Genomic DNA, 24,743 nt, shown 5'->3' on the forward strand with positions numbered 1-24,743 from the left:
CTGCAATTTGGCAGTAGCACCAGACCGTGTTTTGAGAACGATAGATATCTCAGAAGAAGCCTTGTGAGGTATTGGTCTGTTACATGTTATGAACCAGTACTGGTCGGTCACATGAATTAAACAAAACGGTAATGATGAATGAATTATGCTAAATCATGCAAATATAACTTGTCTGTGTATAGCCGTATATAAGACAACTGCTGGGACTGCCCCAGCAGAGCTCCTGACAGACGTTCACTATGGTGCATTAGGTTTGTTGGAACCTCTCCAGCGCGCTGACAATAAACAATGATTAATTTAAGATTGATTTAAGTGTCCCTGTGTAACAATTTCCACAACAATATACCTACTTGGCAAACATTGCATGAGATCCAATTTTCATACCGGATTAAACACTGTCATTAAGTTGGGGAATAGAAATAGCAGAAGAAAGAAACCCATTTACAGAGCCAAGGTCTTCAACAACTCAAAGTATGTCTGTGTGGGAGAGAGGAGAATGAAATAAATAAAGAGAGATGAGAGAATTGAGAGAGAATTTAGGAAGAATTGAGAGAGAATTTAGGGAGAATTGAGAGAGAATTGAGGGAGAATTGAGGCAGAATTGAGAGAGAATTTAGGGAGAATTTAGGGAGAATTGAGAACACAAAATGACACTCAAAGGATCATGTTGGACAGTATGACACTGAGTGAGCCATATGTCTCTTTATTGATGATGTGTTGACTACTTATCCATTGTGCACAACCCAGGGTTAAAACACGCAATACTGAGTCTGCTCACTTTACAGTACGACAAAGAGGAGAGGAGAGAGGGGCTGGGGTTTTCAGAGCACGGTATATAAATATGAGTAAGTTTATACATGCACATAGAGATGACTAAACAGTCTTCTGGTTCTTTACAAGCTGGTGCCGGGGGGTTGGGGGTAGAGGGGGGCAAGGCAGAACGCACAATCGTACAGTACTTGTATCGTTGCTAAGGTTTCTATCACATGACCAGATGGGGCGAAGCAGGTAAGCGGTAGAAACAGGAAGTGTTAGAATATTCTCCTGGCCAAGGGGGCAGAGTTTATAGAGAGAGGAGGGAGGGAAAGAGCCCAGTGTTTGAGGGGAGGGCTGTGAGGAGTTGGGGGGCTGATAGTGGGGTGAGGGTGGGAGTGTTTGGGGGGAGGGCTGTGAGGAATTGGGGGGCTGATAGTGGGGTGAGGGTGGGTGTGTGTTGGGGGGAGGGCTGTGAGGAATTGGGGGGCTGATAGTGGGAGCATCAGGTGGCCAGCCACAAGCGTTCGTTCACGTCTCTTAAGTTAAATGGATCTCTTTATACTAATGACACGATATAGTATACATACTGTACAACCACCACCGAGCTGGCACTGGGACCACAGGGGTGGGGAAAGGTGGCGTCTGGGGTTCAATACGCTAACATCTAATAGTGAAATAAAACACAGGAGGAACACACAGACAGACAGACAGACAGACAGACAGACAGACAGACAGACAGACAGACAGACAGACAGACAGACAGACAGACAGACAGACAGACAGACAGACAGACAGACAGACAGACAGACAGACAGACCAACAGGGGTTAATGCTTCACAACACAGTCACACAATGTACAACAAACTTCATTGTTTTATAAAATCATACAGGATTCATCTTATAAATGCCTTCGGCTATAATACAAAACATTAAATCAAAGAGTCTTCTGTTCTTCTTGAACTGCAGAGAACACTGAGAGAAATAAAACGTAACCACGCATACAATGGTGTCGGACTGGTGGCACAAGTGTGTATGTGTTGTGTGCGTGTGTATGTGTTGTGTGTGTGTGTGTGTATGTGTGTGTGTGTAAGCGAGAGAGATAGAGAGAGCCGGGGAAAGAGCGAGTCTGTGTGTGAATGTGTGTGTGTGTAAGCGAGAGAGATAGAGAGAGCCAGGGAAAGAGCGAGTCTGTGTGTGAATGTGTGTGTGTGTAAGCGAGAGAGATAGAGAGAGCCAGGGAAAGAGCGAGTCTGTGTGTGAATGTGTGTGTGTGTAAGCGAGAGAGATAGAGAGAGCCAGGGAAAGAGCGGGTCTGTGTGTGAATGTGTGTGTGTGTAAGCGAGAGAGATAGAGAGAGCCGGGGAAAGAGCGGGTCTGTGTGTGAATGTGTGTGTGTGTCTGGTGGAGACAAGGGCAGCAGAGGAGAGGATTCTTCCCTCCCTTCAAAGAAAACAAAACAAAATAAAAAGTGCCAAGGTAAAGTGAATTCAAGTAATGTGTGCTCTGTCCACAGGAGAGGGGGCGAGAGGTGGGAAGGAGGGGGAGGGTCCTGTGGCCTCAACGGAGCCTCCCTATTGGCTCTTCCTGTGCTCCGTCAGGCTGACGGGCGTGACTGTGGTTGTTTCCCCGCGGGCGGCTCTAGAGAGAAGCTCCACCCACTGGTCCTGGACCTCTGCATCCTGGGCGCTGAACAGCAGAGCCTGCTGGGAGTTACTCAGCCGGAACGCGTGTTTGAGCTCTGACTTCTCTGTTGCCGATGGTGCTGCCATGTTCACCTCAAACCCCGGGAGGGGTATGGCCCGTACCCCACGGGAGTCCTGAAGAGACACAACAAACAGGCCAATCAGAATCAAGAGGAAGCATTTCCTCTCATTTAATGCAGGGGGCTAGATTGTATTTCATAAGGCACGTGCATAATCTCTCTCCTCTCCTCTCCCCCTCCTCATTCCCCAGTTTCTATCTAATTATTAAATGCTAACAATCATTAATCCTAATCTTCTGTCAGGGGATGTCCGTTTTCTGCCTGCCTGGGATTGTTGCAGAGATGGGATTTTGGTCTGTAAAATGGAATGGGGAGAGCTGGCTACAGTGACTGTTTTTCAGGCCTGGAGATGCCTGCACACTGCACCTATCCTGTAAAGGACACTGGTGAAGCACCCTCAGGAGAGGGGAGAAGTAGGTAAAGGTTTCCCCAAGCAACAGACACAGGGTCAGTTTTTTTCATCCCTTCATTGGTTCAAATTCCACCTTGCGTACAGACAGTAGGAACATGCTGTACATTACAGGGTGTGAAAAGATTGCTGATAGCTACTTTAGTGAGGAAAAATGAACTTACTATGACTGAGACATGTGGTTGTCCCACCTAGCTATCTTAAGATGAATGACCTAAGGAAGTCGCTCGTCTGCTAAATGACTCAAATGTTAATGTAAGGTAAAGCACACATACAGACAGGTCTATACATGTGACCTGGGCATGGAGACAAGACAGTGGTACAAAGACACAGACAGACGGACGGACGGACAGACGGACGGACGGACGGACGGACAGACAGACAGACAGACGAAAAATACCCTCAGGTGTGACCCTCAAGAGAGAGACCCTCAGGGGAGAGACCCTCAGGGGAAAGGCCCTCAGGGGAGAGGCCCTCAGGGGAGAGGCCCTCAGGGGAGAGGCCCTCAGGAGAGAGGCCCTCAAGGGAGAGGCCCTCAGGGGAGAGACCCTCAGGGGAGAGACCCTCAGGAGAGAGACCCTCAGGAGAGAGGCCCTCAGGGGAGAGGCCCTCAGGGGAGAGGCCCTCAGGAGAGAGGCCCTCAGGAGAGAGACTCTCAGGAGAGAGGCCCTCAGGGGAGAGGCCCTCAGGAGAGAGGCCCTCAGGAGAGAGGCCCTCAGGAGAGAGGCCCTCAGGGGAGAGGCCCTCAGGGGAGAGGCCCTCAGGAGAGAGGCCCTCAGGAGAGAGGCCCTCAGGAGAGAGGCCCTCAGGTGTGTGTGAGGTTAACCCTTACCTGTCCGCTGGTCTGCAGGTACAGCACTAGAGGTTCAGTCTTGGTGACGGCCACCCAGGTCTTGGTCCAGCTCTTGCCCTTCTCCTGCACCTGCAGCTGGCCACACTGCAGACAGTTGTCCCCCAATAGAGACGGAGACACCTGCTTCTGGAGGGACAGAAACACACACAGAAGGCAGAGTTAAAGGCACAATCCCAATGTTGATCCACTGCAGTGGGAGCCAGTACTCACATAATATTCAGAGAAATACATTCTATTTTTAACCCATTAACAAACCAATGTTTGGAACAGGAGCTCACTTTCACTATTTACTCTACTTTTAATTCAAAGTGATGATCAGTGGTGCTGGAGCCCCACTGTTACTGACGTGGTGATGGAGCCCCACTGTTACTGATGTGGTGCTGGAGCCCCACTGTTACTGACGTGGTGCTGGAGCCCCACTGTTACTGACGTGGTGCTGGAGCCCCACTGTTACTGACGTGGTGCTGGAGCCCCACTGTTACTGACGTGGTGCTGGCGCCCCACTGTTACTGACGTGGTGCTGGCGCCCCACTGTTACTGACGTGGTGCTGGCGCCCCACTGTTACTGACGTGGTGCTGGCGCCCCACTGTTACTGACGTGGTGCTGGAGCCCCACTGTTACTGACGTGGTGCTGGAGCCCCACTGTTACTGACGTGGTGCTGGAGCCCCACTGTTACTGACGTGGTGCTGGCGCCCCACTGTTACTGACGTGGTGCTGGCGCCCCACTGTTACTGACGTGGTGCTGGAGCCCCACTGTTACTGACGTGGTGCTGGAGCCCCACTGTTACTGACGTGGTGCTGGAGCCCCACTGTTACTGACGTGGTGCTGGAGCCCCACTGTTACTGACGTGGTGCTGGAGCCCCACTGTTACTGACGTGGTGCTGGAGCCCCACTGTTACTGACGTGGTGCTGGAGCCCCACTGTTACTGACGTGGTGCTGGAGCCCCACTGTTACTGACGTGGTGCTGGAGCCCCACTGTTACTGACGTGGTGCTGGAGCCCCACTGTTACTGACGTGGTGCTGGAGCCCCACTGTTACTGACGTGGTGCTGGAGGCCCACTGTTACTGACGTGGTGCTGGAGCCCCACTGTTACTGACGTGAGGCTGGAGCCCCACTGTTGTGGTGCTGGAGCCCCACTGTTACTGATGTGGTGCTGGAGCCCCACTGTTACTGACGTGGTGCTGGAGCCCCACTGTTACTGACGTGGTGCTGGCGCCCCACTGTTACTGACGTGGTGCTGGCGCCCCACTGTTACTGACGTGGTGCTGGCGCCCCACTGTTACTGACGTGGTGCTGGAGCCCCACTGTTACTGATGTGGTGCTGGAGCCCCACTGTTACTGACGTGGTGCTGGAGCCCCACTGTTACTGACGTGGTGCTGGAGCCCCACTGTTACTGATGTGGTGATGGAGCCCCACTGTTACTGACGTGGTGCTGGAGCCCCACTGTTACTGACGTGGTGCTGGAGCCCCACTGTTACTGACGTGGTGCTGGAGCCCCACTGTTACTGACGTGGTGCTGGAGCCCCACTGTTACTGACGTGGTGCTGGAGCCCCACTGTTGTGGTGCTGGAGCCCCACTGTTACTGACGTGAGGCTGGAGCCCCACTGTTACTGACGTGGTGCTGGAGCCCCACTGTTGTGGTGCTGGAGCCCCACTGTTACTGACGTGGTGCTGGAGCCCCACTGTTACTGACGTGGTGCTGGAGCCCCACTGTTGTGGTGCTGGAGCCCCACTGTTACTGACGTGAGGCTGGAGCCCCACTGTTACTGACGTGGTGCTGGAGCCCCACTGTTACTGACGTGGTGCTGGAGCCCCACTGTTACTGACGTGGTGCTGGAGCCCCACTGTTACTGACGTGGTGCTGGAGCCCCACTGTTACTGCCCCACTGCACAGGCCCTCTATTGAACACTAATTCATATTGACTCCTGGTAAACACTGAGAGATTAATCCTATTGAGCCCTGCAGACTACGGACTGTGTGTACCACTTTTTGTCTCTATAGTGCGTGTGTGAGATTGAAAGAGGTGCACCATGCTCTGTGGGGCTGTCTGGGCAGGGCTCTGTCTTCTCTGCCATGCTGGGGTGACTAACAGGATTGTTCTGCTCTCTCCAGAGGCTGGCACTGAAACAATATGCCCGCTGCCAACCTCTATACTCCAACCCCCCCCTCAGATCTGCTCTGGTGAGTCTTACACACCACATCCCCTTCCTGTCCATGTTAGCTTCTCAGCAACACTGTGCCATATACAGTAAGTATGATGTGTGATTGTCTTATGATATTTGTGAGGGGAAGCTTCATTTAAATGAAGTTATATTCTACTATTTTCTATTGTATTCTATAAGCTGAGAGTCAGTCGGTCCTCACCTCGGCTGTAGCTTTCCTCTTCAGCTCTCCTGGGGCCCCTGCAGGCCCTTCAGGGACTTGGCTCGTCTCAAAGCATTCAGGACACAGTCGACACGCCTTGTTCTCCAACATCTTAGAGCATTTACCACAGATGGCCTGCAGAGGGAGGGAAAGAGAGAATGAGGAATGGAGGGAGAGAAAGATATTTAGACAACTGAAAATCAATCATACAAGACATCCACCGGCGAAAATGCAGCATACTGGCACTAACTGCCCCGCCCCCACCCTGCTCCTTCTCTCTGTGCTCACCGCTCCACAGGCTTTGCAGTGGTGTTTGCGCTTGGTGAAGTTGAAGCTTTCGTTGCAGCCTTTACATGTCTGCTTCTCCTTCTCCTTCTTCTTGGAACTTTTCTGAAAAACAGAGAAACAAACAGCGTATCAAAATCTGTCCAATCACAAGGTCATCTTATCTCAATGCATCTTCGTATTGCCTAAGTAATCCTGAAATAGTTGGGTGAAGGGGACTATTTCCTTTCTATCTTGCCATTTCCACACTCCATTTTCTCGCTATATTATCTCCATATTCTTTCTCTCCTCTATAACAGAAAAATGGAAATCAAAGCCGCTCCCGTTTCTCTTTCAGCCGCCAGCCCTTTAGCGCAGATGCATTGTGGAAGGGAATGTGAAATGTACCCCCTGATCGTGTCTCATCTTTCCACAGACACCTCTCACTGCTACTAGAGAGTGAGATAGTGATGTTATTGAGAAGACTGCCTACTATTATACCTATCTGCAGACTACTGTGTGGATTATAGATCCCCTGCCATTGTAATACCCGACTGACAGACAATCAGGCTTTAGAATAGGAGAGATCAATGTACTTCTTGTTATGAACTCAGACAGACATTCATGGTACAATGTATTCCCATTCTATTTCCCATTGTATGGGTTCTAGTATTATGTTGGGCGATGTCATTGACGCTGTAGCAAAGAGAGATCAATGGTCTTGAAATCCAAAGCTGAGTCCATAACATCACACAAAAGGTAATAGGGGCCGGAGGAAATGTATTGTAATCTGACTTTTGACACCTACCCTTTCATGCAGTCTTTCACTGTCTGAGTCTATGGATGTGGTGCTCCAGGGACCCTGAGGAGAGAAGAACATGAATACAGGATCAGAGTGACATATTTAACCCTGGGAGAGATGTATGAGTTACATTGAAAGTACACCCCTTGTTATTACACGGATAGCACTTCATGTCAGGTGACAACATATCACTAACAAAGCATTCTCCCACATTGCCAGAGAATGAGAACAACGCCACTGAATATCCCTTAAAGCTGCAGTGTGTGTTTACTCCCACTAGATGGCAGCCACGCCTGAGAGAAAGACAGTAGTCTGTTATGTGTTTCTAGTTTGGCCTGTGTCCAGGTCCAGGTCCATAGTGGGTCAGTCATACAGATAGATAGAGGAATCTCCCATCTTAGTATGGGCAGCGCCATTGAGGACTTTCACAATTTTGAAATAGTTAACTAGTGGGACTTCCTATAGGTTAAGAATCACATCATTCCATCGACGTCACCAGGAGGGTTTGGCCAATTAATTATACTCACGAGGAAATATTCCACAACTGCAGTTGGCAGTAAATCACCTACCTTGGCTTTATATCTGTTCAAACAACACACTGACAGTGTGCACCCTTTCAGTTTGTTTGCCAACTCAAAAAAGTTTAACATATACAGTACCAGTCAAAAGTTTGGACACACCTACATTCCAAGGTTTTTCTTTATTTTTACTATTTTCTACATTGTAGAATAATAGTGAAGACATCAAAACTATGAAATAACACATATGGAATCATGTAGTAACCAAAAAAGTTTTAAACAAATTAAAATATATTTTATAGTTGAGATTCTTCAAAGTAGCCACCTTTTGCCTTGATGACAGCGTCGCACACTCTTGGCATTCTCTCAACCAGCTTCATGAGGTAGTCATCTGGAATGCATTTCAATTAACAGGTGTGCCTTGTTTAAAAGTTAATTTGTGGAATTTATTTCCTTCCTAATGCATTTGAGCCAATCAGTTGTGTTGTGACAAGGTAGGGGTGGTATACAGAAGATAGCCCTATTTGGTAAAATACCAATTCCGTATTATGGCAAGAACAGCTCAAATAAGCAAAGAGAAATGACAGGCCATCATTACTTTAAGGCAGGAAGGTCAGTCAATACGGAAAATGTCAAGAACTTTGAAAGTTTCTTCAAGTGCAGTCGCAAAAACCATCAAGCACTATGATGAAACTGGCTCTTATGAGGATCACCACAGGAAAGGAAGACCCAGAGGATAAGTTAATTAGTTACCAGCCTCAGACATTGTAGCCCAAATTAATGCTTCACAGAGTTCAAGTAACAGACACATCTCATCATCAACTGTTCAGAGGAGACTGTGTGAATCAGACCTTCATAGTCGAATTTCTTTAAAGAAACCACCACTAAAGGACACCAATAAGAAGAGACTTGCTTGTGCCAAGAAACACGAGCAATGGACATTAAATTGGTGGAAATCTGTCCGTTGGTCTGATGTGTCCAAATGTGAGATTTTTGGATGTCTTTGTGAGACGCAGAATAGGTGAACGGATGATCTCCGCATGTGTGGTTCCCACCGTGAAGCATGGAGGAAGAGGTGTGATGGTGCTTTGCTGGTGACACTGTCAGTGATTTATTTATAATTCAAGGCACACTTAACCAGCATGACAACCACAGCATTCTGCAGCGATACGCCATCCCATCTGGTTTGGCTTAGTGGGTCTATCATTTGTTTTTCAACAGGACAATGACCCAACACACCTCCAGGCTGTGTAAGGGCTATTTGACCAAGAAGGAGAGTGATGGAGTGTTGCATCAGATGACCTGGCCTCCACAATCACCAAACCTCAACCCAATTGAGATGGTTTGGGATGAGTTGGACCGCAGAGTGTAGGAAAAGCAGCCAACAAGTGCTCAGCATATGGAGGAACTCTTTCAAGACTGTTGGAAAAGCTTTCCTCATGATGCTGGTTGAGAGAATGCCAAGAGTGTGCAAAGCTGTCATCAAGGCAAAGGGTGGCTACTTTGAAGAATCTAAAATCTTGTTTAACTATGTTTTTGGTTGCTACATGATTCCAAATGTGTTATTTCATAGTTTTTGATGTCTTCACTATTATTCTACAATGTAGAAAATAGTAAAAATGAAGACAAACCCTTGAATGAGTAGGTGTATCCAAACTTTTCACTGGTACTGTACACACTCTATATATATGAATATATACACTCTCTGACCAAGCTGTAGTGCTCTCATATGAATATATATACACTCATAGTGCAGGTTGACTCATGGCTAGACAGACAGACTGACAGGCAGTCAGACAGACAGGCAGGCAGGCAGGCAGACTGACCGGTGAGTCTGGCAGGTGGTCTTCCTCCCTGGAGAAGGAGCTGTTGAAGGCTTTGTTAAAGGTCTCACTGTTCTGCTTGTGTCTCTCTATGGTGGCCAGGATAACCTGGGAGTGGAAGGGACGGGGGAGAGGGAAATAGGAGAACAGAGAGGGATAGAACGCTTTATAAAGGCCTGTAGTTACATACGGTCATCATATTCTTCGCCGGTTTATAATAAAAGTCAAGAGGCAGTGACAGAGGCAAAAAGTAAAGCAACAGATTTTACAACAGTAACATTCCTACGGCAATCTACAGGAGACAGAGCGAAAGCGAGAGAGACCTAAACATCAGCGCCACAGGTAACTTCCACAAAGCTGTGAACGAGCTGAGTGACAAGGCAAGAAGGGCCTTCTGTGCCATCAAAAGGAACATAAAATTTGACATTACAATTAGGATCTGGCTAAAATACTTGAATCAGTTATATAACCCATTGCCCTTTATGGTTGTGAGGTCTGGGGTCCGCTCACCAACCAAGAATTCCTAAAAATGGGACAAACACCAAATTGAGACTCTGCATGCAGAATTCTGCAAAAAGATCCTCCGTGTACAACGTAAAACACCAAATAATGCATACAGAGCAGAATTAGGCCGATACCTGCTAATTATCAAAATCCAGAAAAGAGCCGTTAAATTCTACAACCACCTAAAAGGAGGCGATTCCCAAACCTTCCATTACAAAGCCATCACCTAAAGAGAGATTAACCTGGAGAAGAGTCCCCTAAGCAAGCTGGTCCTGGGGCTCTGTTCACAAACACAAAAAGACCCCACAGAGCCCCAGGACAGCAACACAATTAGACCCAACCAAATCATGAGAAAACAAAAAGATAATTACTTGACACACTGGAAAGAATTAACCAAAAAAACTGAGCAAACTAGAATGCTATTTGGCCCTAAACAGAGAGTACACAGTGGCAGAATACCTGACCACTGTGACTGACCAAAACTTAAGGAGAGCTTTGACCATGTACAGACTCAGTGAGCATAGTCTTGCTATTGAGAAAGGCCGCCGTAGGCAGACCTGGCTCTCAAGAGAAGACAGGCTATGTGCACACTGCCCACAAAATGAGGTGGAAACTGAGCTGCACTTCCTCAATTTCTGCCAAATGTACAACCATATTAGAGAAACATATTTCCCTCAGATTACACAGATCCACAAAGAACTCCCATATCTACTAGGAGAAATACCACAGAGTGCCATCACAGCAGCAATATTTGTGACCTTTTGCCACAAGAAAAGGGCAACCAGTGAAGAACAAACAACATTGTAAATACAACCCATATTTATGTTTATATATTTTTCCTTTTGTACTTAAACTATTTGCACATAGTTACAACACTGTATATAGACATAATATGACACTTGAAATGTCGTAATTCTTTTGGAACTTCTGTGAGTGTAATTTACTGTTAATTTGTATTGTTTATTTCACTTCTGTTCATTATCTACTTCACTTGCTTTGGCAATGTTAACATATGTTTCCCATGCTAATAAAGCCCTGAGAGAGAGAGAGAGAGAGAGAGAGAGAGAGAGAGAGAGAGAGAGAGAGAGAGAGAGAGAGAGAGAGAGAGAGAGAGAGAGACTGTCTGAGTAGGAGAGAGGAGAACAAAGAGAGAGACTGTGCCTGGCTGTAGACTGGACTGACCCTGCTATACATTGACATGACATCAGAGGGCCAAATTCATCAAAACCTCTGATCCAGCCCAGTGGTCTGCGTCAGAGACCGCACTATCTACCGCACTAAGACAGAGAGTGTGTGTGTGTATATGCACGTGTGCAAATAATGAGCTCTGTATTCATATGCGAATAAAATAGACAGTGTATGTACGTGTGTGCAATCTTTGTTCCCCCCTCTTCAGTCTCTTGTGACACCACACATTCCCTGTGTCCTTCAGATTGCTGAATGGTCCTTCCAGTCCTTTCCACATACCCAGCCCCCCTGCTTGGCACACACTCCTCCCCTCCAGTCTATTAGCCTTTTTAATCAGCTTTAGTCAGCTTTAATGGGCTAAATGAGCTATAATGAGAGGAAAACAATTCCCCAACTCACAGAATGGCAGTGTGGAGGAAAGCCTCCCTAATACTAATACTGTTCATAATACACTGAAACTGTGGGGGCACAAATCCTTCTGCAAAACCTCTCATTCCATGTTAGTGTGTTTCTGTCAAGATGGTATTTCTTACCTGTATCCAGTCTTCCTTTTCCTCTGCCGTGCTGAAAAGCAGAGGGAAGGTTTCAACAACAGTAATAACTGAAACACTTAACACAAATATTAAGGCTCTCTAGCTATAAATACTACTATGTATTCTAGCTGTGCCTGAAATGTTGTGGCCCATTACAAAAGGCACAGTTCTACAGTTCTCTCATGTAACCGCTCCATAGTTCTTACCTGGCCTGCAGCTCTAGTGAGCGCTGCTTGCCGATGATGGCGAACGTGAGAGGGAGGTTCTGCTTCACATTCTCCTGAACCTGAAGACACAGAGGAGAACAGTGTCACTTTACCTCTAACCTAACGTAGCAGGCGTGAAAATACGCCTGAGCGGAGTTTCCACATCTGGTGTTCAGCAGAAAAGGAAGCTAGGTTGCATTTGTTGTATCCTTGCTTCCATTACCTCCTTCCTGATCTCCATCCCAGCGATGTCGATCCTCTCTCTCACACTGAACTTCTGCCCCATCAACCTCAGCTTGGGAACGCAGTACAGCACCATGTTATTAAACTGCAGCACAGAGACACAGAGAGCGAGAGAGGGGGAAACAGATAAATATAATAAACACATGAATACACACACACTTTGATATGTGAATAGCTCCAGGAAACTAGGCGTGTGTCGCACGTCACTACCTCACAGGAGCGGCATTTGAACGTAAACATATTTTTTTTAAATCAAAATGCGTTTTTTGGTAGGAATGCCTTCTGGAACATGTGAACTTTCATGTGCATTTATAACAAACATGTACCCCATCCATAAATACGAATAAAATTGTTAAATTACGAGCTTAGTTAGTTTTGCCACAGAAAAATACAGGAACTTTCCCGCTAGCCATGATTGGCTGAGATAATGGATGGGCTGGACATGCCGGGAGATGAGTGTGGATTGGTCTGCCATGTAGCATGCATCTGTCGATAACATGATCTGTTCAATATGTGTTGACAGTCCTTTCTACCACACCGTTTTTGAAAGATATAACGTTAGCCTTCAAGAACTAGTAAAGTTTTGCTACTTTTCTCAACAACATTGATGTCCTGAATTTAGCAGGCACTATCGACAGATCAGTTAGAAAAAATGATGCCACGGTCAGTGTGAACCAGTCAGGGTGAACTGGAGTGACTTGACACAATGCTGCCCAAACAAGATGTAGCTATAAACAAAACAGAGTTAAATGGTTCCAGTCTGCCGTGAAGTTTTAATACGGGTAAGAGTTTAGATATATTTTCAGATATAAGTTTCTAATTAAGGCAGAAAGTCATTTTTAGTTAAAGCATACTGTTAGTTAGCTAGCAAACGTTAGCTTTTGTGTAGTAAAATTATTCGAATCAGAAACCATTTGCATTGTTAGTTATAGCCTAATGTTAGCTAGCTAACATTGAACCTAGTTTGTTAGCTTTAGCTACCTGCAGATTGATACTACCAATGTTTGTATTGGTAGTATTGTGAGTTGGGATTATGCCAGTAATGCCAGTTCATTGTTTAGCTAGCAAGCTACCTAGCTAGCTACATGTCTAAACAAAAAGACTCCACTTCGGCCGGATCCTTATATGACCCATCAAATTAGCCAGGTGTGTCTGGGGGTGATTATGGCCATGTATTGTATTTCATGAACATGTGTACATGTCTAGACAATAGTGACCAATCCACTTAGCTAGATGTGGCTGGGGGGAGGTTATAGCATTTCCTTCACATATTTATAACAGATTTTAATCTGGACACTTTCTGTTTTTGATATTGCTACTATGGACGTAACCACTTCACTGTACTATTTACACCTTCTGTATGCTATATATGTGACAAATAAACATTTATTTGATATAGCGTGTGTTTACCACATGGCCTCACATGTGAATCCTTAAAGAGATAGATATCTAAGGCTTAAGAGGGTGTGAACGATGCTGAATGGGTGTAGACAAAGAAGAGCTCTCCAGTTGGTGTACCAAAACATTCAAGGGCCATTTTCTCAAAAGTGGTGTTACAAGTTTATCTACTTTCAAAGCAGAATTACTTTCCCATTGTTCCTCAACTGCAGTATATGATATACCATTTTCTAGCTATGAGTCTCTACTTTTATCCAATGTAAAAAACACATTTTCAAATGTTGCTACATAAGACCGAATCGAGGAGGTCGGTCACATATAGTAATCCCATTCCTACACATGTTCTTCATTCCAGCTCCTCCTGCCACTCACCAGATAGAGGTATCGGTCCTGGGCCGTCCCATTCTTGGCAGACATCTTCTTGATGTGTCCCTCCTTGATGAGTTCGTTGGCTGGGTTCACAATGTCCTCCTCTCCCCCCAGTCTCTCATAGACCTCCAGCAGTTTGTTCATCTTCTCCTGAGGAACACCATAGATGAAAAACACACAGAGAGCAGATAGAACAAGATAAAACGATGCATAAATATAAGTCAGTGGAGCCTAAAACACAGGAAGCTATTGAACTTAAACGGTTGAGGCCGCATTAGACACGCTAGAGGACAAGCCACACCAGGGGGCAGAAGTGGGACTGTGTGTGTGTGTGTCAGAGACAGCTGTCACTCTTCTGCAGACTGTAAAACTAGTGGCAGGAAACAGCAACTTCCTGTCTGTACTAAACCAACCAGGGCCCTCACAACCTCCCTTCTTCCCTTCATACCTCCCTAATTCTCTCCCTCCCTTGCTCTCTCTCCTTCCTTCCTTCCTTCCTTCCTTCCTTCCTTCCTTCCTTCCTTCCTACACTGTTGTGAGCTACAGCACCATCACCTTGAAAACCATAAAAAGTAAGATGCATGTCAGAGAGAGATGGAGAGACAGGGTGTTTCAAAGTGATGGAGAGGGAGGGAACAGAGAGGATTCCAAACAGAAGAAAGTAGAATTGTACCATTTTCCTGATGGCAGCATTGGAGTGGTTGGCTGCTGTGGATATGAGCTCCAATGCCTCTGTAAAACACACACACACAGACAGACTGTTAGACCTGTCTGCAGAACCTCTACATAACTATGCATCAGACCTACATTTAGCAAAACACTCAACTGAATACTCTGTTAGAAATCGGCTAGGGTCCAACCTTTCACTGCAGCCAGCCTGTGCATCATCAGACTACGGGCCTATTGTAAATTACCACACATCAAACACCTCAAACAGTGTGTGTTTGTGTTACACAGACAGGGAGATAAAGTGTTTGGCCTCACATACCATTCATGTACATTACCCAACATCAAAGACACACACATTCTCCATTAAATGAACACGCGCGCGCACAACCACACACACACACACACACACACACACACACACACACACACACACACACACACACACACACACACACACACACACACACACACACACACACACACACACACACACACACACACACTGCATTAAAGTGACTGTAAGCCAGAGGAGCAGAGCACTGATGTGGGAGTGCACCTGCAGCAGCCATCTTAATCACAAACTACATAAACAGAGCTGACTTTCCCCTCTACATGACCAGGCCTAGGAGAGCAGGGCCTCACTGAGACAGACTACTAACCCACAACACCGGGTTATGCAGGCTTTACCTAGACACTACTTCAAACAAGGACAATGTACAGTACAAGGTTATAGTAAGGTCACAAGACATGGAGCTTGTGATGGGCCCTAGTTTAGGAAGGTTAGTGAGGAACAGACAGATAAACCTAGACAGACAAACAGAAAAACAGAAGGACAAACGGACACAGACAGACAGGCAGACAGACAAACAGACGTACTCTCTGTGTCTTTCCTGTCCAGTGCATCGTCAGGCAGTTTCTTCAGATAGTCCTTGAGCAGGAGCTCATAGCGAGGGATCCTCTGAACAGGCTCCAACATGTGGTGCTGAAGAGTCAGGTTCCCACACACATCCTGCTTCTGTACAGATAGTACACACACAGTACTGTTAACAGGCCTACTGTACTGTAGGTACACAACACACAGTGCAGCGATAACAAAGACATACTTTACCATTCATACACAGGACGGGAGGACAGGCTGGTGGTAATGGCTGGAGCAGAATCAGTGGAATGGTATCAAATACATCAAACATGGTTTCCTTGTGTCTAATGCCATTCCATTCGCTCCGTTCCAGCCATTATTATGAGCCGTCCTCCCCTCAGCAGCCTCCACTGATACACGCACACACAGGTGCACTCACGGACACACCACACTTACTTGTATATTCTGGACCACACTCTTGAACTGTGATGACCGTTGGCTCCAGGTGTTGACCAGGTCCATAGCACGGTCAAAGTTCTTCACGTACTCTCCGTACATCTTCATAAAGGGAGCCAGCTTCTGGAGGATATCTCCTATACGCGGGTTTGAGTCCCTAACACACAGAAAACACACACACGGCTTAAAACTAAGTCAACGCTCAAAACTCTCATGGTAGATTTTCATGTGTGTATGTACTCTGAACACATATGTTGCAATGTACTTACAGTATACCTAGAGTACACATTTCATTCAATGTAAAATGTAGAATCTGTAATTCAGGAAATAGTAAGCTACAGTACATGTACTGTATAAAGTAGAGCATCCACTCACTGCTGTACAATGTAGAGAAAAACAGGCGAATTCAAGATGCTGCAATGAAATTAATGTAAACACCTTGTTTTCTTTGCTCTATGTCATTATAAATAACATATAATTAATCATTAGATTGTTCTCTACAATGTTATAACCTTAATATACACTATATATACAAAGTATGTAGACACCCCTTCAAATTAGTGGATTCAGCTATTTCAGCCACACCCATTGCTGACAGTTGTATAAAATCGAGCACACCGCCATGCAATCTCCATAGACAAACATTGGCAGTAGCATTGACCTTACTGAAGAGCTCAGTGACTTTCAAAGTGGCACTGTCATAGGATGCCACCTTTCCAACAGGTCAGTTCCTCCAATTTCTGCCCTGCTAGAGCCGCCCCAGTCAACTGTAAGTGTTGTTATCGTGAAGTGGAAACGTCTAGGAGCAACAAAAGCTCAGGAGGTAGGGAACCGAAACCATGGCACAGGGTGTTGTCACGCCCTGATCTTTTTCACCTGTTCCTGGGATTGTCTCCACCCCCTCCAGGTGTCGCTTATTGTCCCAGTGTATTTATCCCTGTTTGCTGTCTCTCTGTGCCAGTTCGTCTTGTATGTTAAGGCAAGTCAACCAGTGTGTTTTTCCCTGTTCCCTGTCTCTCTGTGCCAGTTCGTCTTGTATGTTAAGGCAAGTCAACCAGCGTGTTTCTCCCTGTTTCCTGTCTCTCTGTGCCAGTTCGTCTTGTATGTTAAGGCAAGTCAACCAGCGTGTTTCTCCCTGTTTCCTGTCTCTCTGTGCCAGTTCGTCTTGTATGTTAAGGCAAGTCAACCAGTGTGTTTTTCCCTGTTTCCTGTCTCTCTGTGCCAGTTCGTCTTGTATGTTAAGGCAAGTCAACAAGCGTGTTTTTCCCTGTTTCCTGTCTCTCTGTGCCAGTTCGTCTTGTATGTTAAGGCAAGTCAACCAGCGTGTTTTTCCCTGTTTCCTGTCTCTCTGTGCCAGTTCGTCTTGTATGTTAAGGCAAGTCAACAAGCGTGTTTTTCCCGTACGTGTTTTCTTTTCTCTTTTTATAGTCCTTCTCTGTCCTGACCCCTGCCTGACTCTGGACTACTTTCCTGCCTGCCTGACCTTGCTGCCCTGACCTTGATTCTGCCTGCCCTTCAGTACCGTTTGGACTCTGATCTGGTTTTTACCTTTTTTCCTGTCCACGACCATTCTCTTGCCTACCCCTTTGGATTAATAAACATTGTAAGTCTCCAACCATCTGCCTCCTGTGTCTGCATCTGGGTCTCGCCTTTGTGCCTTGATAGGTGTATGAGTCTACATATAAAACAACGCAAGATTCAAGACTTCGTGCTTTTCAGCTAAAATTCTTGTCCAGAATTCTTGCCACCAACAGAATGTTGAATATTTGGGGCATACAGTCATCGCAGCTCTGCAGATTTTGTTGTGAGGATACAGAATCAATTGTTTTGGTATTGCCCTCAGGTAGCCTGTTTCTGGTCTCAGGTTCAGGAAAGGCTGAAAAAGCATAACATTAATCTAAAATTGACACTAGAAATAGCATTGCTGGGAGATCTGGAGAGACCTGGTCAGTCAATTACTAATACTATTAGTAAAAGTGTGTATCTTCCACTCGCAATCTGTGGATTCCATTCGATTAGATAGATTTAAATCTATTTTAAACATCACAGCATAGTTGAAAGATACTGTACATATACATGTAAATGTTGAGCCGCTTCACTGCAAGTAGATTGTATGTGCTGAAGCGTGTAAAAAAAACGTCTGTCCTCAGGTTGCAACACTCACTACCGAGTTCCAAACTGCCTCTGGAAGCAACGTCAGCACAAGAACTGTTCGTCGGGAGCTTCATGAAATGGGTTTTCATGGCCGAGCAGCTACACACAAGCCTAAGGTCACCATGCACAATGCCAAGTGTTGGCTGGAGTGGTGTAAAGCTCGCCGCCAGTGGACTCTGGAGCAGTAGAAACACGTTCTCTGGAGTGATGAATCACGCTTCACCATCTGGCAGTCCGATGGACAACTCTGGGTTTGGTGGATGCCAGGAGAACGCTACCTGCCCCAATGCATAGTGCCAACTGTAAAGTTAGGTGGAGGAATAATGGTCAGGGGCTGTTTTTCATGGTTCGGGCTAGGCCTCTTAGTTCCAGTGAAGGGAAATCGCTACAGCATACAATGACAATTCTGTACTTCCAACTTTGTGGCAATAGTTTGGCTTTTTCAGCAAGACAATGCCCCCGTGCACAAAGCAAGGTCCATACTGAAACGGTTTGTCGAGTTCGGTGTGGAACAACTTGACTGGCCTGCACATAGCCCTGATCTCAACCCCCTCAAACATCTTTGAGATGAATTAGAACGCCGACTGTGAGCCAGGCCTAATCACCCAACATCAGTGCCCGACCTCACTAACGCTCTTGTGGCTGAACAGAAGCAAGTCCCCACAACATCTCGAGGAAAGCCTTACCAAAAATGTGGAGGCTGTTATAGCAGCAAAGGGGGAACAACTCCATGATTTTGGAATGAGATGTTTGATGAGCAGGTGTCCACATACTTTTGTCCCAGCACAAGGTGCACTCGTGTAATGATCATACTGTTTAATCAGCTTTTTGATATGCCACATCTGTCAGGTGGACAGATTATCTTGGCAAAGGAAAATGCTCACTGACAGGGATGTAAACAAATGTGTGCGCAAAATTTGAGAGAAATACGCTTACAGAGCGTATGGAAATTTCTGGGATCTTTTATTTCAGCTCATGAAACATGGGACCAACACTTTACATGTGGTGTTTATATTTTTGTTGAGTATAGTTTTGTGTTCAGTGGATTTCATTTCGAAAAAGCCTTTATTTTCACAACCTGCAGCCAATTAGTTAGCTTGTTAGTTAGTTCTATACAACAGTGACCACTTGTTGATCATGCCTGTAATGATATTCCATTCACTCTAAACATGCTATGTTCTTACAGTAAATCGTCCATAACCTTTGAACCATATATGGTAGAGATATGGGGTTTGGACTATTGTTTTTCTAGCGGAATTTGTATAAACCTTGAATGAATGACTCATTTTATGGGTGAACACCGTATATAATGTGTGCAGAATGCAACAGGTGGAATCCCTCTACATAATTTCTGAAGGACTCAATAATCTCCAGAGAGAGACTGGCGTTGGCACACACACACCCTGCAGATGAAGACAAGCGGATAAAGCCCCCATTCTACCAGCCCGGCACGCACTCACACACACACCCCACTGCCCAGCAACAACCCCCCACTGCAACCCAGCTGTCATAGTTCCGCGGCCAACACACACACTGACTGCACACACACTCACTGCACACATTATCACTATCGAGTAATGAGAGAGAGAGAGCAATACAAAGAGAGAGAGAGAGAGAGATACACAGAGAAACAATGGTCAGGCTATGGAACCCTGACCTGTTCAACGGACGTGCTTCCTGTCCCAGACCTGCTGTTTTCAACTCTCTAGAGACAGCAGGAGCGGTAGAGTTACTCTCAATGAACGGCTATGAAAAGCCAACTGACATTTACTCCTGAGGTGCTGACTTGTTGCACCCTCGACAACTACTGTGATTATTATTATTTGACCATGCTGGTCATTTATGAAAATTTGAACATCTTGGCCATGTTCTGTTATAATCTCCACCCGGCACAGCCAGAAGAGGACTGGCCACCCCTCATAGTCTGGTTCCTCTCTAGGTTTCTTCCTAGGTTTGGCCTTTCTAGGGAGTTTTTCCTAGCCACCGTAATTCTGCACCTGTTTTAGGCTGGGTTTCTGTACAGCACTTTGAGATATCAGCTGATCTAAGACGGGCTATATAAATACATTTGATTTGAAACAGAGAGAGAAACAGACAGACAGACAGACAGACAGACAGACAGACAGACAGATCTGAAACATAACGTCACATGACTGTTTGTGGAAAACTAAGCATCCTATTACACAGGGAGTCTTACTACTGCTAATGCTAATAGAATGTTATTGAAACCCTATTACACAGGGAGTCTTACTACTGCTAATGCTAATAGAATGTTATTGAAACCCTACTGCAACATTGGCCCTGGTCTCCTCACCATTCTCCAGTGATGCGTGTCTTGAGCTCAGGGAGAAGGAACTTGTGGTGGAAGCAGTAGATGGAGGAGATGTTGGAGAAGATCCCTGTTATCACCTCCTGAGGGAATCCAGCTTCTGTCAGCTTAGTGCAAAATACCTGCAGACAACAGGAAAGTAATGGTAGAAATGATTAACATATTAAACAAACAGAAACTTTACTTACTACATAACTATAAATGATAAAACAAACCATGGGCTCTTTGACCTAATATCTCTCAACAACACCAGGTCCATGACCTTTCACCTTCCTGTCAGTCAACCAACCACGGGCCTGTTTGAACCTGTGTTTCCATGGCAACCGGTACCACCGTGAAGAAGCAGAAGCTTGACAAAAACAGGAAGCAGCTCCGAGGTTAGCCTACTGCCTTTTGTCTGTAATCATGTACAGTTGAAGTCATAAGTTTACATACACTTAGGTTGGAGTCATTAAAACTTGTTATTCAACCACTCCACAAATTTCTTGTTAATTAACAAACTATAGTTTTGGCAAGTCGGTTAGGACATCTACTTTGTGCATGACACAAGTCATTTTTCCAACAATTGTTTACAGACAGATTATTTCACTTATAATTCACTGTATCACAATTCCAGTGGGTCAGAAGTTTACATACACTAAGTTGACTGTGCCTTTAAATAGATTGGAAAATTCCAGAAAATGATGTCATGGCTTTAGAAGCTTCTGATAGGCTAATTAACATAATTTGAGTCGGTTGGAGGTGTACCTGTGGATGTATTTCAAGGCCTACCTTCAAACTCAGTGCCTCTTTGCTTGACATCATGGGAAAATCAAAAGAAATCAGCCAAGAACTCCGAAAAAAATTGTAGACCTCCACAAGTCTGGTTCATCCTTGGGAGCAATTTCCAAACGCCTGAAGGTACCACGTTCATCTGTACAAACAATAGTACGGAAGTGTAAACACCATGGAGCCACGCAGCTGTCATACCGCTCAGGAAGGAGATGCGTTCTGTCTCCTAGAGATGAACGTACTTTGGTGTGAAAACTGCTAATCAATCCCAGAACAACAGCAAAGGACCTTGTGAAGATGCTGGAGGAAACAGGTACAAAAGTATCTATATCCACAGTAAAACGAGTCCTATATCGACATAACCTGAAAGACCGCTCAGCAAGGAAGAAGCCACTGCTCCAAAACTGCCATAAAAAAGCCAGACTACGGTTTGCAACTGCACATGGGGACAAAGATCGTACTTTTTGGAGAAATGTCCTCTGGTCTGATGAAACAAAAATAGAACTGTTTGGCCATAATGACCATCGTTATGTTTGGAGGAAAACGGGGGAGGCTTGCAAGCCGAAGAACACCATCCCAACCGTGAAACACAGGGGGTGGCAGCATCATGTGGTGGGGGTGCTTTGCTGCAGGAGGGACTGGTGCACTTCACAAAATAGATGGCACCATGAGGAAAGAAAATGATGTGGATATATTGAAGCAACATCTCAAGACATCAGTCAGGAAGTTAAAGCTTGGTCGCAAATGGGTCTTCCAAATGGACAATGACCCCAAGCAAAGTTGTGGCAAAATGGCTTAAGGACAACAAAGTCAAGGTATTGGAGTGGCCATCACAAAGCCCTGACCTCAATCCCATAGAAAATTTGTGGGAAGAACTGAAAAAGCGTGTGCGAGAAAGGAGGCCTACAAACCTAACTCAGTTACACCAGCTCTGTCAGGAGGAATGGGCCAAAATTGACCCAACTTATTGTGGAAGGCTACCCAAAACGTTTGACCCAAGTTAAACAATTTAAAGGGAAAGCTACCAAATACTAATTGAGTGTATGCAAACTTCTGACCCACTCGGAATGTGATGAAATAAATAAAAGCTGAAATAAATCATTCTCTCTACTATTATTCTGACATTTCACATTCTTAAAATAAAGTGGTGATCCAAACTGACCTAAGACAGGGCATTTTTACTTGGATTAAATGTCAGGAATTGTGAAAAACTAAGTTTAAATGTATTTGGCTGAGGTGTATGTAAACTTCCGACTTCAACTCTACGTGACTGTCACCCTCAACAACAAATCATTAAAACGTCTCTACTATGATAGGAAGACCAGCGGTGTATCTCCCAACCCATACGTGTGTGTGTGTGTGTACCTGGTCCAGGAGGTTGAGTCTCTTGACGTAGGCCTCCTCAGTGTGAAGGAGCTCTCTGGCGATGTTCAGTAGCCTCTGGGTCTCTGAGCACTGAGAGACAGAAGAGGACACACACAGTCAGACACACCAAACCATACTAAACCTATAGAATCCACTCAACTACACAAACCTACACTAGACCTCTATCATACACTACGCATATGCCTCTGAGCCTATGACCTTTGAAAGAGAATATCAGCAATATTAACACAAAACACATTTGTGTTTAGGCCTGTTGGTGAAAGCAACGGAACTCTAACTCGTAAAAACATACAAAGAAAAAAAGTGCTCTGAAATGGGGATGTCTGCTGGTGCTCTTCTCATATGTTGTAGTCTTAAATTTGTAAAAAAAAAATATATATATTTAGTCTAGTCCAAAATATCATTAAGTCTTACTCACATTTATGTCTTTTGAATAATGATTTAATCTAGTTATTGTCAAAATGACAGAAGCAGTGGTCCATTTCAGTCAACTAAATGCCCTTTCATTTTTGTCATATTTGAGTGAGAAAAAGGAAGGAAACCGCACACTGCTCTTTAATAAGCTTTACGTATCAGAGCTTTGAAAAGCCCTGACGAAGGCCGTGAGGCCGATACGTAAAGCTTATTAAAGAGCAGTGTGCGGGTTCCTTCCCTTTCCTCATTTTATTAAACTGTTACCATGCACCTGCAAAAAATGATGCGCGAGTGCTTTTGAATTTTGAATTAGTCATATTTTAGTCACATCACATTTTTATTGACTCATTAACCTATAGCAAAAATAAATCACTGTCTTCCATATGCACAAACATACATTGCCTTGTCCTACCAATTTTATTCTTCTGCATAACATCCTATTCTCTTCCCAACAGCAGACAGATGACAAACATACTGTATATAAGAATATCTGAGAATTATCTGGCGAGAGAGAGAGAAAGAACGAGAGAAAAAGAGAGTGAGAGAGAAAGATAGAATGAGAGAAATAGAGAGAGTGAGAGAGAGAAAGATAGAACGAGAGAAAGTGAGAGAGAGAGAAAGATAGAACGAGAGAAATAGAGAGAGAGCAGCACAATCACCAGATGTTGCTGCAGAATTTTGGCAAAGTAGTATGGGTTGCACCTCTGTCACTCGGTTGCGTCATTGCCATTGTTATCAACGTTCCACAGACACCGCTGCCACATTGTTGCAAAACGTTATCGAACATTGCAGATAGAAATTATATGAATAGAGCCGACGTTATTCCTTATTCAACTTGTCAGAGAGTCATGTTTGTTCTACATAGCATATTTCTATCTGAACGTTCCAAAATGTTGTGTCCAGCTGAACGTGCATCAGGTTGTTAGCTATATTGTAGCTAGCTAATGAGGTAACATGACTGAACAAGGTATAGCCTAAACAAACTGTCCGGTCCGCAAGTAGCCTAGTTTCAGAACGGCCCGTGATATGCTTTATGGACGTAAAATGCGGCCCGCCAATGCACAATAGAAATAAAAAAAATGTAGCGCCGGAATTTGGGGTCATATCTTTTGAACGTTAAGGGCTCAAATTACTTTGAGGAAAACAGGGAGACTTGGCTATGTTGGCTACAGAACCTGGCTATGAAATCCAGTGGGGAAACTGGGAGGGTTGAGCAAGACTACAATTTCAAACTGCCTTTCTAGACTCAAGGGAAAGAAAAATATAGCTAGACTGTTGTTTTACTACTAAACACTATGTAATTGTAAAGCTGATTGTGGTTCTTAACCAGCGAAAAGGTAGCTAACTAGAAGGCTGATGGTGACTGGTTAGCTATGGGGAAGCAAGAGGGTTGCCTGCACAATGTGTATAATCCGAGGAGTCGAAGCGGAGCCTGTCTGCCCACACGCACCGCACCGCTTGCTCTCCCGCAGCTCACCAGCTGATGTAGGCTGTGTGTGCCGAGTGTGGCCCATCCTTCCCACTGCTGAACAGAACTGTGCTGCGCATCTGTGCTGCTAATATCAATTGTGCTTATCACTGAAAAGCTCTCAATCTCTCCAAAAGCTCTTGTCCAGTCCATTTAGTAGTCAGATTTCAGTGACAGAGATAATCTTCTTTTAGTCAATTGAAATGAAAAAAAAAAAGTATTTAGTTATAGTCTTTT

General features: G+C 45.2%; 1 protein-coding gene across 2 annotated transcripts in view; it reads right to left on the reverse strand.

The window, feature by feature from the left end:
* Positions 1 to 662: 662 nt before the first annotated feature.
* LOC106566610 (FYVE, RhoGEF and PH domain-containing protein 3) overlaps positions 663 to 24,743 on the reverse strand; it is a 124,790-nt gene continuing 100,709 nt past the window's right edge. For both annotated transcript variants that reach the window (XM_014134788.2, XM_045693058.1), the window contains exons 5-19: positions 22,604 to 22,693; positions 20,453 to 20,589; positions 15,985 to 16,141; positions 15,546 to 15,684; positions 14,674 to 14,732; positions 14,004 to 14,150; positions 12,214 to 12,318; positions 11,991 to 12,070; positions 11,785 to 11,815; positions 9,563 to 9,667; positions 7,225 to 7,278; positions 6,441 to 6,542; positions 6,153 to 6,287; positions 3,760 to 3,906; positions 663 to 2,573 (exon numbers count right to left, since the gene is read on the reverse strand). In XM_014134788.2, coding sequence (XP_013990263.1) covers positions 2,328 to 2,573; positions 3,760 to 3,906; positions 6,153 to 6,287; positions 6,441 to 6,542; positions 7,225 to 7,278; positions 9,563 to 9,667; positions 11,785 to 11,815; positions 11,991 to 12,070; positions 12,214 to 12,318; positions 14,004 to 14,150; positions 14,674 to 14,732; positions 15,546 to 15,684; positions 15,985 to 16,141; positions 20,453 to 20,589; positions 22,604 to 22,693 — 1,734 coding nt within the window. In that variant the 3' untranslated portion in view covers positions 663 to 2,327. The remainder of the gene's footprint in view (positions 2,574 to 3,759; positions 3,907 to 6,152; positions 6,288 to 6,440; positions 6,543 to 7,224; positions 7,279 to 9,562; positions 9,668 to 11,784; positions 11,816 to 11,990; positions 12,071 to 12,213; positions 12,319 to 14,003; positions 14,151 to 14,673; positions 14,733 to 15,545; positions 15,685 to 15,984; positions 16,142 to 20,452; positions 20,590 to 22,603; positions 22,694 to 24,743) is intronic.

Source organism: Salmo salar, chromosome ssa13, assembly GCF_905237065.1.
Source record: "Salmo salar chromosome ssa13, Ssal_v3.1, whole genome shotgun sequence".
Taxonomy (NCBI): Eukaryota; Metazoa; Chordata; class Actinopteri; order Salmoniformes; family Salmonidae; genus Salmo; species Salmo salar.